At 48.9% G+C, this 16,562-nt stretch overlaps 1 protein-coding gene across 1 annotated transcript; it reads right to left on the minus strand.

The window, feature by feature from the left end:
• Positions 1-1,556: 1,556 nt before the first annotated feature.
• Positions 1,557-15,904, minus strand: LOC130458808 (zinc finger protein OZF-like). Its single transcript, XM_056825611.1, has 3 exons — positions 15,563-15,904; positions 13,679-13,805; positions 1,557-6,478 (listed from the first exon to the last, which is right to left on the minus strand). The coding sequence occupies exons 1-3, from the start codon at positions 15,614-15,616 to the stop codon at positions 5,142-5,144; spliced, it is 1,518 nt and encodes a 505-aa protein (XP_056681589.1). The 5' UTR covers positions 15,617-15,904; the 3' UTR covers positions 1,557-5,141.
• Between the last annotated feature and the right edge of the window lie 658 nt (positions 15,905-16,562).

The following is a 16,562-nucleotide window of genomic DNA, read 5'->3' on the forward strand; positions in this document are numbered from 1 at the left end:
AGACACTGCCCCCCAGGCTGTGCTAGACAACTTGGAAACTATGATTGGCCCCTGTGAAAAGGGGGAGGGACAAGAAGTCATTATAAAAGGCCCTGAATTTCTGGGGCCAAGGAAGTGGACTTTAAGAAGGAAGTCAGCTTCAAGAAGAAGGTTGGCTCAAGGAAGAAAGTTGGCCTTAGGAGTCACCTTCAGCTTGAGTCACCATCTTGACTTTAAGCAATAATACTTCAAATTGGCAACCATATTACTATTTATAATCTTCATATAGCTTAATCAAACCATTAAAATTTAATTCTTACACATGGCAATAACTACTGACTATACTGTGGTGTTCAGGCCCTGAAATATTTTAACTCCCTACCAAGTAACTGGGAAAAGGTGCTGGTTTACAACACTTGTCTAGCTGAGTTCACATCACACTCAAAAAGGGCGTCTACACTATGCTCAGAACAATTCTGATTGTTGAAAATAGTATAAGAACAACTTCAGTATAAAGGAGAAATGGACTTGTGGAGAAAAAACATTCTGTCAGATAAAATTAAGAGAGACAGAGACGGCTAACTTAATAAATGTACTGAGAGGGTCTCTCAAAGACAGGCAATGACTGAAGGAATGATGCCTGCAAGGCACTGAGGTCTGCCTATCGACACTAAACTGTCTATACCCTTTGAATTGGAGACTCCATTACTTTGCATATACTCCAAGGAAGCCATTTTTCAGAAGAAAGTCCCCATATATTCTGTACTGTTTAGAGCAGCATTTTTGTGAGAAGAATTGGAAACAAAGACATGACCAGCAGTTGGGAAATGACTAAACAAACTGTGACATATGAATGGTACAAGTATTACTGAGCTCTAAGAAATGACTTGCCTGACAAATACAGAGAAGCATGGAAGAGCTGCACGAACTAAAGTGGAGTGGAATAAGTAGAGCCAAGAAAAGGATACACACCGACTACAACAATGGAAATGGAAAGGCCAACTCTACACCAAAAAGTCTTGGAACAGAGCAAAACTATAAAGATCAAGCAGGACCCGAAAGACAAGAGAACACCCCCAATCCATCCCTCTACAAGGCGGGAGGTCCACAGATGTTATACAGTGTACATATTCTGACGTTTTCTACTGTATCTATTGATTGTGCTCATTTTCCCTTTTCTTCTATCTTTAAAAAACATGTATTAATCTGAAGAATTTTCTAGAAAGAAGAAACTGGGGAAAACCACAAGGAGGTTTTTGTGGTGGCAAACAACTGGAAAATTGAGGGGATGTCCATTGATTGGGAAATATCTGAACAAATTGTGGTATGTGACGGTGATGGAATACTATTGTGCTATAAGAAATGATGAACAGGATGAGTTCAGAAAGAGCTACATGAACTGATGCGGAGTGAAATAAACAGAACCAGAACACTGTACACAGTAACAGCAATACTGTGGAATGATCAACTGTGAAAAACCGAGCTCCTCTCTACTTACTTATGACAGCGAATGCTATTCACCTCCAGAGAAAGAACTGTTAGAATTGGAAGGCAGATCAAAGCATACAATTTTCCACTTTTGTTTAACTTGAGTTTTTATTTTGGGGGTTTGGGTTTTATATGAATATTCTCTTACAACAATGAATAATATGGGAATGTTTTGCATGATAATACATGTATAATCCAGATCAAATTGCTTACCATCTCTGGGAAGGAAGAGGAGGGAAGGGAGAGAGACAATTTGGATCTTATAACTTCAGAAAACTTGTGGGAAGATTGTTATTACATGTAACTGGTTTTTAAAAAACTACAAGGAAGTAACAATTTATTTTTTAAAAATTTCAAATGGATGAGACGTTTCTGGATACTGAATGTTAAGAATGACATGTATGTTAAAGTCAAATCTGGACTATAGAAACATGGAGGAGTTCTATGTTTAAGCTGCATCTAGTTAGACAAAATCACTTCTAATATTCTTTATTCTCACAACCAAGACACAGTAGAAAGAGTCAGAACACATGCAATGCATAGCATTTGTGGACCCCCACCTTCTGAAAGGCTGGACTGGGCTTGTTCTCTCATCTTTTCAGGGTTTTGGAGTTGTCCTTTCCATTTACACTGTTGAAGTTGGAGTGCATATTTCTTGTGATGCCTACTTTTACATTTTTGATCCTGGCCATTTTGGCTTTTCTCTTCAACAGCAGAATGTTGGCCTTCAGGTAGGAAACATAAGTACAACTCCTGACTAAATCTGTTACAACTGGGTAATCCAGGGCAAGTCAATTAACCTTTGCTAGCCTGTGTCCTGATCAGTGAAAGAGGAATAGTAATAATAGCTGTCTAGGAAGTAACGGTTGTTTACCCAGGACCTGCCCATCATTTGAAATGTAGGAGAGGGTACCATCTCCAGGACAGAATTTTTCCTTGTTGGCTTTTCGACATCTTGGATGAAGGAAGTTAGGATTAGGACATGGCGGGTATTTATGCTTGTAGCAGGAGAAGCCCACAACAGCTGGAAAATGGCAGCCCCTATCACTATTACAAGTCTCTGGTCCAAAGTTCCTACTCTCCACTGACCCTTGGGCTCTTCCTTCCGCTGCAGCTCCTGGCTGGGAAAGGAGGTACCAATGAGAATCTTTTGGGCAAGAGGAAAGTCTTAGCCTTACCTCTGCAATGATACTATACCCACCAGACCCTGCCATCTGCATGGATGATGCCCCTAACTACCATAGGGCTTTGCCCCCTAATCAGCCTCTAAACCCTGTATGTAGAGAAGCAGTCATTATCATCCCCCCACTGGATAAAATAGATCACTTTGACTACATTAAAGCTTTTGTACAAACATAACCAGTACAACCAAGATTAGAAGGGAAACGAAAAAAATGGGGAAAGCTTTGTAGCAACCTCATTTCTCAAATACCCAGAGAACCGAATCAAATTTCTCAGAATCCGCGGCATTCCCAACTGGTAAATGGTCAACTGACAGGAACAGGCAGTTCTTAGATAAAGAAATCAAAACTATTAGCCATATAAAAATGTTCTAGATCGAGTAAGAAATGCAAATTAAAACAACTCTGCAGGACTAGCTAACCTCTATCAAAATGGCTAATATGACCATAAAAGGAATATGGTCACATTGTGGACACTAATATACTGTTGGTGGAGCTGTGAACTGATAGAACCATGCTGGAGAGCAATTTGGAACCCTATCCAAAGGGCCATTAAACTGTGCACACCCTTTAACCCAGCGAGACCAGCACTAGGTCTGCTTCCCAAAGAGATTAGAGACGGCAGAACAGCACCTACCTGTACCAAAAGATTTAGAGCAGCTCTTTTTGTGGTGACAAAGAACTGGACACCGAAGGGATGCTCATCAGTTAGGGAATGGCTGAACGAGCTGTGGTACATGATCGTAATGGAATACTACCATGTCATTAGAAATGAATGGGATGATCACAAAAACCCTGGATTTATATGAAGAGATACAAAGTAGTGAGCAGACTCAGTGGAGCACTGTACACCATAACGATAAAGCCCAATGATCAGCTGGGACAGATTTAACCATCAGCAATGCAGGGAACCAGGACGACAAAGATTGGCCACTGTTCTAGAAGGAAGTTACAGTCTGAATGCAGACTGACGCGTGCCATTCTTCATTTCCTTCATGAGATTTTTCCCTAGTGTAAGCAAAATGTGTCTGCTTTCCTAATGGGACAAGACATGTACAATCTATATCGTATATCTACTGGGTCAGGGAGGGAGGAAGAGAACATGGATCACAAAGTGCCAGAAAATGATTATGAAAAACTGTAACTACACATAATCTGGAAAAACATCATAAAACCCACCATCCCCCAGGAGTTCCATCTTCCTTTATATATAGGCTCCCCCAAACACAATATGAGCTGCTGGATGACACAGAATTTCCCTTTGCTTTTTTGCCCAAGTGAATTTGGCACACAGTCAGCACTTGATAAATCTTTGCTTCTTTCTATTCATTCTCTCTTATCAGAATGCAAAATTATTCTCCTGAAGCACTCATCTCTTTTCTCTTTCCAGTCAGCGGGCTCTGAAGACAGAACTGTCCCCATCTCATCTTTCCCATGACCTCCACCTACATGCTCTCTGCCTTGCTTCCCCACCCAGTTTCCAGCGTTCACTCCCATAAGTACACACCATAGCTCACTTTGACCCATTCTGCATTGGTTAAGTTATACACATCCAGAGCCAAATGCCCTCCATGGGCATCATCCAAACAAGTCTTGGGGATAACTCTGGGATCAAATTTGCTTCACATTGAGATTTCCTGATCCTCTTGCCTGTTGTTGTTTACATGAGATGATGCAGGATAATTAAAACAGAGCAAGAACATGCACTCTATGAAAACAGGAACATCAGACATTCCAATTTCAAAAGGTGACGGAGACAAAACTATTTTGCTTGTGAAAGTCAATGTTACGTATTTTACTCAAGAAACTACAAATGATCAGAGATTACACTCTCAACTTATTTATTTGTTATATTTAAATAATTATATATTCATATTGACTTGCAAAAAGCTTATCCCCAGGATGAATTCTCTTATATTGGAAAAGTTTTCTCTAGCCAAAAGTATTGCCATGTTTATTCACTTTAGTATGAGTGTTGATGCTTAGTAAAGTTCTTCTGTCGATGAAGGTTTTCCCTGCATTCACTGCATTCAAAAGTTTTCACTCCAACATCACTGCTTAAAGTGTCCTGACTTCACTATATCTAAAGAGTTTCACTCCATCGTGGATTCTCTGGTGGATAATAAGGTAATCCTTCAAAATCTTTTCCACATATCATATCGAAAGGCTTCCATTGCAGTCTAAGTTCTCTCTGGAATAATGTTGTACCTTCTCACTGAAGGCTTTCCTTTCAGATATTCTTTACATTCCATGGGTTTTATTCCATTACAGATTTTCCAATGGCTAATAAGGGATCTCTTCCAAGTGAAGGCTTTTCAACATCATTATATTCAAAACGTTTCACTTAGGTGTGGATCTTCTAATTGGTTGATAAGAGATGTCTTTGTGGTGAAGGTTTTCCCACATTCATTACATTCAAAGGATCTCACTCCAGTGTGGATTCTCCGATGGCTAATGAAGTTTTCCTTCCATATGAAGTCTTTTCTACATATTTCACATTCCAAAAGATTTCATTCCAGTATGAGTTCTCTCATGGTTAATAAGGTATGTCTTCTCACTGAAGGCTTTGCCACATTCTTTACATTCAAAGGGTTTCACTCCAGTGTGAATTCTCTGGTGCCTGTTCAGGTGTGCCTTCCGAAAGAAGGCTTTCCCACATTCATTACATTCAAAAGGTTTCACTCCTGTATGAGTTCCTTGATGACTATTAAGTTGTCCCTTTTGACGGAAGGCTTTCCCACATTCATTACATTTAAAAGGTTTCACTCCTGTATGAGTTGTCTGATGCCTATAAAGGTTGCCCCTCCGAAAGAAGGCTTTCCCACACACTTTACAGTCAAAAGGTTTCAGTCCAGGATGGATTCTCTGATGGCTAATAAGGGTTCTCCTCGTTGTTAAGGCTTTCCCACATTCATTACACTCCAAGATTTTTGCTCCAGTATGAGTTCTCTGGTGCCTATTGAGATTTCCCTTCTGAAAGAAGGCTTTTCCACATTCACTGCATTCAAAGGGTTTCACTCCAGTGTGAATTCTCTGATGACTATTGAGATTTCCCTTCTGAAAGAAGGCTTTACCGCATTCTTTACATTGAAATGGTTTCACTCCAGTGTGAATTCTCTGGTGGCTAATTAGGTATTCCTTTCGCATAAAGCCTATTCCACATATATCACATTCAAAAGGTTTCACTCCAGTGTGGATTCTCTGATGGTAAGTAAGGGTCTTCCTGGAAGATAATAATTTTCCACACTCACTACATTCAAAGGGTTTTGCTCCAGGAGGAGATTTCTGATGTCCAATAAGTGTTTCTCCATCAGGGAGGCTTTTTTCACATTCATTAAATTCAAACAATTTCACTCCAGTGTGAGTTCTCTGATGTTTACTGAATGTTTCCCTATCCCAGAAAGTTTTCCAACATACATCACATTCAAAAGGGTTTTCTCCAGGATCCATTTTCTGGTGCTCATTAAGATTTGATTTCTTGCCAAAGGCTTTCTTTTCAAATGTATTGGATTTATGGAATCTTTCTTCCATGTCACCTCTCCAATGTGGGGGGAAAAAAGGCTCCACATTAAAATGGCTAACAAACCTACCACATTCAGGTACACTCACCATGTTAAATGTACTATCAAGAGTCACTGTTACCTGTGGAGACTGTCTCTCCTGGTGGTCTTCTTGTCTCTCTAATCTAACTTCCCATTCCTCAGACTCCCCTACCTTGGAATACCAGTTACTATCCACTGGCAATCTTTCTTGGGTCAATGTTTCTGGGCAAATGCCCTCAGTCAAAACTGAATCCTTGGCTTCATACCTCGGCTCCCAACTCAGGTAATCTGAAACAAATAAAATTGCATCAGATTAGTAGACAGCCTCAAAGGCTATAGGACAAATATGTAGTTATGTACTAATTAAAAGGAAGAACAAGATGTACAGAAGAAGACATCCTCAGTGTCTTCTTTATTTGTCTCTACATAAGGAAATGCCCGTTTTATTTCATGTTTGTTATGTCCAGAAAAAAAAATACTTAAATTTCAAATGCATCAGTAGCCATTTTCCTGTTTGGTAGGACCAAGAAATGGCTTTATGATCATTTATTCATTAAGTTTCTTCCATCAGAGGTAAAGGTATCTCATACGCACTCAGCAAAATGAAAACTTTTAAGAGATAAAATGAAAGGCAAGTGAGCCAAATAAGAACAACTGGACGTTACCAACTAGACCAGAAACTTCTATCCCAGGTGTTTATTTTAAAAAGTCTCCATCTTGGTCTAGCACCAAAAAAATTGTGCACACCCACACTACACGGGCATGTGCTAGTCAATGACAAATCAGAAATAACTAACTGCCCACCTGGGCTGTCCTAAGCCAAGCTAGAGCCAACCATTGGATTTTGTGAGACACAGGAAGTGAGGTAGGGAACAGCCTCTGGAATTCGCTCACTTCCTGTGGAGAGAGCTAGACGGGAGTTGGTGTTAGGAGCTTGGACAGAGAGGACGCCCGGAGACAGCTTTCCTTCAGATCGGTCACGTGAGTTAAGGACTGATTCTTTCCACCTGGGCCTTTGGGCCTAAAACTCCCTCTGCCTTGGTCAGAGGTTGAGTAGCCCCTTTCCCTTTTCTCTTCTCTCCCTATCCTTTTCCCTACTCCCAGTGTGATTAAACCTCCATAAACTCCATTCTGACTTGAGTGTTTCATTTTTAGGAATTTCATAAGTAAATTCCTTGGCGGCCATTGTTCAATATTACATAAATCCTATAGCCACATTCTTAACCATTACAATATTATAACCTCTCCCAAAAGCCTTAAATTTCTACCATTACAGTATTGGCGAACCACTACGGGAAAAAGAACTATATCAGTCTTCTGATCTCCTTACTAATCACCTGGGAGAAGTCCCACCCCGGCTACCCCCTCTGGCTCTTGGCCCTGCCTTAGTGCTTGGAAGGTTTCTAGAACCTCAATAAATTTCCAGAATTTTCTTGCCTTTTCACTCCACTTATTACTCACTCCGTCAGTCCTTTTACCAAATACCTTGGCTTAAAGACACAGCTGCCAGAACAGGTGAGTATAAAATACCTTTTCTCTTTTCCCTTTACCCCTTAAGTTAAATTGGGGTCAACAGGATTTTTTTTCTTCTCCCTTTTTTGTCTCTCATTTCCGCCTCCTTTTACTTTAAGGAGGTGGCTCAGTAGATTGAGAGGCAGGCCAGGCTTACCTAATCAACTGATTAGCAACGAGGAATCTCAGAAGGAGCTCTTAGGAGCTCCTAGCCCGCAAAAAGCAAAAAAAAAAAACAAAAAAACCAGCTGAATACAGCTAGGGAGCTAACTTAAAACCCATTTTTTTCTGTTTCCTGGCCTTTCTAGTCTTAAAAATTTAAGTGGGCTTTGCTCAAGGAAGATAGCACATGGTCCTAGCGGTTTTAGCCTGAGGGCTAAAGAAGATTGCTGGGACCCACCCATACCCACTTTGTAAAAGAAGGAGGTTTAGTTTTGCCTTTTGTTTACGGTCTATTCACTCCTAATCAGCCCTTTCATAGCTTCTACCTTCCTGTATGAGGGTTTTTGTAACCCCTCCCAGAAGCTTGATAAGGAGAATTTACAACACAATAGGCCCTTAACCTGTATAGGGTTGTAGACTAGAAAAAAAAAGCTACAGGCAACCTAGCAATTGACTCAAAGAAAGAAAAAATGTGGCTACAACCAATGTCTGCTTTGCTTCTGAATTGGCTTATGAGTTCGATGACCAAGTGCATTGGATTTTTAGTAGGTGTTCCTCTAGGATGGTATTTTTCAGAAACTATAAACCTCTTCGTGACCATTATATTCATCTTCCTTGGGATTGTAATTGTTGTACTTACAATGATATACCTAACCTCTAAGAGAGAACACTCCCTTGTTCCTTCTATTACTAAACAAATTAAGGAATTACACACTTTTATGGAAAACCAAATCACGGAGCAATATAATATCACTGATCAACGTATTAGGGAACTCCACACTTTTATTGGGGAGCAACTTCAGGAACAGAATAATATTTTTACTCAAAAAGTTAGGGAACAGAATATTATAACTGATCAGAGAATTACAGAATTGCACACATTTATTGATCAGCAACATAAAGAATTGATTACTATCACTGTTCAAAGAATTCGGAACCAAAATGCTTGTATTGAACAAATTAAAAAAGAAATTACTCTTATTTATCAACAATTGATGGAACGGGATGAAGTTAGGGAGAAAACATGGGGAGAGATAAAAACTTCCCTGGCTGAACTTAATCAGGGACGATGGGGAGAGATAAAAACTTCCCTGGATGAAATTAAACAGGACAAATGGGGAGAGAGAAGAACCTTCCTGCAAAACATTGATAGGGAGTTAAAAACATCCCACAATAGGAGTGATTTAACTCTCCATCCCCCATCATTATCAGACTCCCTGACCAACCCTGCCCAAAATGATTTGGCTCAAATAGAAGCCCCTTCCCACCAACCAACTCCTCCCCATCCTGACCACCCAGCCCCTCCCCCTGCCATTCTTGCCCCTCCCACCCTGGTTCCTCCTTCCATTCATGCCTCTTACCCCGCCTCCTCAGCCCCGGATCCTCCCCCTGCCCTTCCCCCCACCCATGCTCATGCTCCAGCCCCACCCCCTGTTCCTGTCCCAGCCCTTCCCCCTACCCTCCCCTCCACTCATGCTCTAATCTCCAACCCCCATGCTCCAAGAGCCAATAATCCTAACATTGAAAATGGAGCAAGTAGCCTAGAAACAGTAACAGCAGATAGTTTAGACAGGAGTTTATTTCCATTGAGGGAAGTACCCACCTTTAATAAAGAAGGGAACTTGGTGTCTGTGAGACACTATACACCTTTTAAACCTGATGATTTAGAAAAATTCAAGCACAATGTTCAATCATTTGAGGCAGAACCAATGTTGGTTATAGAAAAATTAGAAAATATATTCAGAAACTTTGACCCTTCTTGGTTGGATGTGGAGAATTTGTTAGATACATTTCTGACAAAGAGAGAGAAAAATAATGTCATCTCTCTAGCTAATAAGAAAAGTGGTAGAGGAGCTCATCACTGGCCAACTGTAGATCCACACTGGAACCCTAATATTGTACAGGATCACACAAAACTAGCCCTGGCCAGAGAAGCATTATTAAAAGCCATGAGAGACTGCTCTGATAGCCCTGATGCATGGGAAAAATTTGAACAATCCCGGCAGGAAATTAATGAGACCCCCTCCCACTTTATGGACAGACTTATTGACGTAGGAAGTACATATATGGACCTTGATTTGTCCAGAGAAAAAGACATTAAACATATACGCAGACAATTCGTTAGGAATTGTTGTTCAGCAGTAAAAGACTACTTTGAAACCAGCTGTCCCAACTGGGAGTCTATGGACCTCGAAGAACTGAGGAAAGTAGCAGCATATGCCTATAAGAATCGTACAAAAAAACCTGAGACACACAATAAATCAGTGTCAGACTTAGAAAAAGAAATTGAAATTTTAAAGGAACAATTGAAAAGTAAGGGAGAGACCATGGCCCCTTTGCAGGAATCCACAGATAGATCATTAACAAACCCCTTAATATGCCTCTTCTGTGGGAAGAGAGGCCATGCAATGATAGTCTGTAGGAGCAGGCTACGGGAATGAAGCATTCAGAGATAGCTGCTCCTAAAAATTATATGCTGCTCCTGGTATAGATCCAACCAAGATGGCATCGTGATAGGAACCTTTGCAGTCCTCCAAGCAAAGGAAGATGATGCCTCAGGCCAAATTCTGGTGGAAAAGTTCTCCCAAAGTCTCAGTGAATCATGTGTCCAGCCCAGCGCAGCATGGGGAGCCAGAGAGACCAGCCTACCTACAACCCCTAGGATAGGAGCAAGGCCAGAGCCACAGAGTGCATGGGAGGGACCCTGGAGAGGACGTTAGCTCCCACAGAAGGGCTGTGCACTAGGATAAGAAGAGGTGTCAGATCTGCACCATCTTGGGACACTGTGAAGGGGCGAGGTGTAGCCTGGCAGCTCTCTCCCAGTCCCCAGTGAAGGTTCAGCAATCCAGGATAAAGTGAGAAGGGGACTGCACGGGGATAAAGCATGGTCAGGGAGAGAGGACTGAAGGTCAGAAGCCAAGAACAGCACTGGCCGGGCTTAGACCTGAAGCTCAGAGCAGGGTCTTGCCCCCACCATTTAGCCTAGCCTGAAGAGGAATAGCCAAGGCAGAGACTGCAAATCTAGGGGAGTCTACAATTCTGCCATTCTGAACCGGCAGAGTCAAGCAACAGTCAACTCTATCCCAAATTGAACCCAAGCCATAAACTCAAAGAGCTTGAACCCGCGGGGCAGTGATCAGATTTTGCTCTGGAAAGGAATACTGTGAGGGCACTGAAAGCTTGCCAGTCCTCAGCCCAAGATGTTCTTGAGATCCTGGAATAAGAGAAAGCAGCAACAGGACCCACCCAGGCCTTTCTCCCCAAAGCGCAGCAGAGACCAAACCTGACGTCGCACCCAAAGCCAGGAAGCAGCCTGGACACAGGAACAGACCAAAAAAGAAGGCCGCCACAACGACCTGTCCTGGTGGCAGACACATAGGAAAACACAGCCTGGACACAAACGCAACTAGAATTCCTGAGGCCTGAAGCAGGAGCTCACAGAAGTTATGAATGTCCAGCATTATCTCCAGCTAGTAGACAATGGGATGTTCTGCCATTGGAGAGGTGGCTATTTAAAGAGAGAGAGAATGAAGCAAAGCGCGAGCTAGAAGAGAGGAATGAGAGGTTCAGAAGCACGCCATTCCTTCTGCACTTCGTTTCCTCCGGGAGTCTTTCTCCAGGAATCTGGGTCTTCTTTCTCGACTCAAAGAAAGCACAACTACGTAACGAATGGGAACGCGTGTCAAAGTGGCACCACGTTACCTGCGGTCCTGGGGTGGGTGGGCAAGAGGGGGAAAGGGCACCGACGGCGAATGTCATAAAACGATGGATAAAACTGCATCGACATGCAAAAAAAAGAAGCTGCGAATGTCTTTGTGAAGAGAATGGAAGCGCCTAAGGAAAACGCTGGAAAAAGAACGAGGAAGAAAGTGAGCCACCTGGCGGAAGAGATACCAAACCTTCTCCAAGCAACGCACTCCCTGATCGTTCAAATGGCCAAATAGAAGCTAGGGACACCGCGAAATAAGAAGAAACGTGAAAGGCAACGTCAAAGGCTTGAGAAAACGTGTAAGAAAATGTAGAGTATTGCAGCAAAAAGGAAACGACCCGGAAAACAGATCTAGGAGAAAACCCAAGGAATAATCACTGGACTGAGGAGGGCTGGGCAGCACAGTGGAGAGAGGCCAGGCCTAGTCAGAAAGGCCTGGATTCAAATCCGACTCGGACCCTTCCTCGCCGTGTGGCCCCAGCAAGCGTGTAAGCCCAATTCTAGCCTAGAACTGATCCGTAGACAGGAGGGTTTGAAAAAAGGACTCCTGAACTACTTCTGTGCAGCCTCGTAGAACACTGCGAGAAACCTTCCAAGGAAGCTGCCAGGCCTCCGAGGACCCCTGCCTGCTGGTCAGCCCCGGGAAGCTCCCAGAGGGCCGCAGCAGTCAGAAAGAGGATCCGAGGAGGAGGGGCCAAAGGCTTCCCGGTATGGCCCACGAGAGGTCCGGAGCCGGCTAGAAGCGAGCCGCGGAATGTGCCTGTTGTGCCCGCTTTGGGCCTGGCGCGGGGCCGGAGGGTCACTGCCCGATGAGGGCACAAAGGCGCGCAGGCACGAACCAGCGGAGGGGAGGTCGGGCCTCCCGAGGGGGCTCAGCAGAGACCAAGGGGGAGACCGCCCCTTTGGGGAGGGTCAGGGCCGGCTCACCAGTGGGGGAGAAACGACGGGCAGCGGGCCGGCGACGCGGCCGTGAAGGCCGGAGCTCTCGGGTTCCATCCTGTGGACAAGAGGGAGCCGCCGCAGTGCGCTGGGCAGAGGATGGAGCCAGATGCGAGGCTGAAGAGAGGGGCCGAAAGGGGGGAGCCCGGAGGCAGGCAGAGATGACGGCAACAGGCCTGGCGCTGCAGTGGATACCGCAGCAGCGGGCGGGGGTGTCGGGGGCCACGGCAGGGACAGGAAAGACAAAGTGCCGCGTCGAGGGGCAGCCCGGGGACCCCAGAGGGATCGGGGCGGGAGGGGAGAGCCGCGCGGCGTCGGCGTGAAGGGGGCCGAAGCGAGGGAGCACGAGGACGAAGGGGCTCCGGGAGCCGGAGAGAGACGCTGCTGAGGCCCAGGAGAGCGAGGAGGCCCCTGGCTGTGTGCCCCGGGCGAGTGCGCACACAGGCCTGCGCAGGACCTCGGCGACGGGGGCCAGCCAGGAAGACGGGGGGCCCCAGCTGCAGGGCCTGGGCCGTCCGGGGACCCGAGGCGCGGCTGAAAGCCCAACGTGCCCTTGTGGGGAATCGGCCGGGCCCAGGAAGAGGCCGAGGCGCGGCTTTACTGTGTGTCGATGACCCGGAGAAGAGAGGCAGGAGAGGAGGCCGGGGGAGGGACGGAGTCAGGGGCCACAGCGGACCTCTGCAGAAAGGAGGCGGCGGCGGCGGCCCAGAGGAAGGCCGGAGGAGGCAGAGGGACAGGATCGGCCCTTTTCCTGGGCTGGACAGCCCTCGGGGCTCCTCTGCCCGTGGGGAGGGGCCGAGGACAGGACGCCAGTGTGGGTCCCGGCGGAGGCGGAGGGAGGAAGCTTCACGGTCCCCCCTCCCCCTCCACCGCGCTCTTTCGCCAGTCAGCGGGGAAGCAAGGCCACAGCACAAGATGGCGGCGCGGCCCTCACTCACCCGGGCCTCGGGGCGCTCCCGCCGGGGACATCGGTGGCGCCTCTCCTCTCTCTAGCTGCGAGATCACATCGGGTTTGGCCCCGGGAAGGCCTGCCGGGGGGACAGAAGAGAAGTGGTCGGGGTGCAGCCGGGCCCCCCCCAAGGACGAGAAGCTCAGGGAGAAAAGCGCCCCCCCTCGGCCAGGCCCCCCCCCCACCTCCCGCAAACCCGGGCGGAGGCCGTCCTCACCCACAGAGACCAGGTTCTCGTAGGTCTCCAGCATCACCTCCCGGTAGAGGCTCCTCTGAGCGCCGCTCAGCCGCCTCCACTCCTCCCACGTGAAGTCCACCGACACGTCGCGGAAGGTCACCGGACGCTGAAAGGGCAAAGTGTCCCGCTGAGCCGGGAAGAGGGGGGACGGGAACCGCCCGCAGCACCGAGGGGGCTCTGAGGGGGAGCTTTCCCTCCCAGGAATCACGAGTAAGCGCAGGGCCAGCATGTCCATCTGAACCCTCAGCAGGGTGGCACCGGAGGGGCCACTCCAGGAAAGCGGGGAGCCCACAAGGGCCTAGCTGGGGATCAGCCTGGGGTGGGGGAACCCGAGGCTCTCCGGCCAGACTCCGGAATCGGAGGCCCAAACTGGGTCTGGTTTTGGTTTTACACCCTCATCTTCCACCCGGGAATCCACACTGTGCACCGTCCTAAGGCAGGCCTGGGCGGGGCTCCAGTGACTCGCCCAGGGTCACCCAGGCAGGAAGAGTCTGAGGCCAGATTGGAACCTGGACCGGCTCTGGGCTCTCCAGCCACTGAGCCACCCGGCTGCCCCCAATGAAGGGGATCCTTCATTGTTAAAAAGGAGGCAGAGGAGCCGCTGTGCGGCCGGGCGGGGGAGGATGCGGAAGGAGACGCCCAGCGGCCCAGGCAAGAGGTCCGGAGGGGAAGAAGCCGCTGCCCCTCGGCCCTCAGTGGCTCTGGACCTTGGTCAGAGGGAGGCCGAGGGCTCGGCCACTGGCCCCCCTCCCCCTCCCCCATGGCCTCTCCCAGGCAGCCTGCAATGGCTCCCGGGAGGCAGGAAGCCCTCCATATGGGCAGACCCAGAGCCCGGGAAGGTTCCTGCCTCAGCTTCTGGCCCTTCCACGGGGCGCCCTCTCTCCCCCAGGGCCACCTCTTCTTCCCGGGCTCCTCTGCACTACTACGGCAGGAAGGGGCACCACAGACCAGGGCCGGGGCTCGAGTTCAAGTCCCGCCTCACACACCTACTAGCCATGGGGCCCTGGCTAAGCCACTGAACCTGCTTGCCTCAGTTTCCCCGTGTGTACAATGCTGGTGAGGCACATAGCAGGCCGGGTGACCAAGGTCTCCCCCCTCCACCCCTCCCCCGTTAGGGGTGCCCCCAGGGCGCGGGCACACGGAGGAGGGGTGGGGGAGGCATGCAGGAGACCTGGAGGGGGTGGAGGGAGGGCCCTGCAGGGTGAGGCTGCACACACAGGCTCCAGGGCTGCTGGGGGCAGGGGAAGGGAAGGGGGCGCTGGGGAAGCATGGGAGGGGCAGGCCATGGCCACCCTCCTCACAGACTCAGCGCCCCCATTCCTCTTCCCGTCCCCACCACCCCCAGGAGCCCAGTGCCCACAAAATGACGTCATCTCTGCCGCTCACCCCGCCCCCCATAAGAGTGTGGCTCCGCTGCTCTCCCGGGTCCCCAGGGATTCACACACAGTGAGATCTCCCACCTCCCTGCCCCCACCCCCAGGTCACCGAGGGGCGGACCAGAGATCGCGCATGCTCAGCCTCACCTCCATCCTGGGCTCCGACAGAGGGCGCCCGGAGAAGCTCCTTCCAGAACTGGAGGTTCAGCCTCTGCGCATGTCCAATCTCACCGAGACACCCTCCCACACACACACACACACAAGTGTCCACAGCCCAAGCCTCCGCGCGCAGGCGCAGTCTCCCCCATCCAGGGACCCTGGGTCTGGGCTCGGACTCGGCCCGGCGCTGTGGCTCCAGCGCATGCTCAATCTCAAGCGGATGTGACTGCAGAGACAGGCAGGCAGGGAGCAGCGCGACCCTCCCAGAAAAGGTCCCCAAAACCCTCCCGCAGCAGGGTATTCTGCCTCCGCGCATGCGCAGGCTCACCCCTTCCAGTGGCCGCCCGATCCCGGCGCTCAGCCTTCTCTCCGGGGCCCTCATCCCCCTCCGACCGCCTGCGGCGGAGGACGTTTCCAAGAGCTGAGAAGCCCGATGCAGATGCCGACTCACCACGACCAGATTTTGGAACCGGAGGAGGCGGAGCCGCTCTCAGGGAAGAGGAGTGATCTCTTGGCCAATAAGAGTCCTTTATGGTGTCCCTCAGCACCAACCCGGGTGCCCTCCGGCCTTCTCTGTGTAAAGCAACCAATCACCGGTCCAGTTCCCTCCTCTGCCCCGCCTCAGCCTTTCAAGTGACAGCCCCAGGTACCCTGATTCCCCAATTACAGGCCCCGCTCTCCTACCTGCCCCTCCCTAATCCTCTGTTCCATTTCGAGCCCGCCCTCGCTGTCCTGGATAATCCTCCAATTATGGGCCCCGCCCCTTGCTCGCCAACCAACCCCCAAATCACAAATCCAGCCCTCCCTTGTTGGTTTGCCTCCCCTTTCCAATCGTAGACCCCCGCTCCTAATCCTCCAATCACAGGCCTAGCCCCCAGCCCAGCCCCCAGCCCAGCCCCCTGATCCTCCAATCAAAGGCCCACCCCCTTGTTGCCCTGTCCCAATCCTCCAATCACAGGCCCAGCTGCCTTAATTCCAATCAAAGACCCCGCCTTCAGTTCAGCTCCCCAGTTCTACCATCCTAGGCTCTTGTCGCCAGCCTCCGCGGGCCCGGGAGAGCCTTCGTGCTGAGCCCAGCCTGCCCCCGCCATAAGGGCGCCCTGACCAGGGATTAGTGACGGGCAGCCAGGTTGGCAGGCGGCCCTCCCATCCTTTTGCTGAGGTTGCAGCACCCACTGGTGACGCTTTGCAACATCCATTTATGTGTGCCTGGCAGGCCTTTACAGGGTTCTGGCCCGGGAAGGTCAGCGTGGGCTGAACGATGCTCCCGCTCTCACCGTCCGGCCACACTCCAGAAGAGGGGGCGGGCAGCCGTCTCCTCCCCTTTT

Source organism: Monodelphis domestica, chromosome 4 (assembly GCF_027887165.1).
Source record: "Monodelphis domestica isolate mMonDom1 chromosome 4, mMonDom1.pri, whole genome shotgun sequence".
NCBI classification, from domain to species: domain Eukaryota; kingdom Metazoa; phylum Chordata; class Mammalia; order Didelphimorphia; family Didelphidae; genus Monodelphis; species Monodelphis domestica.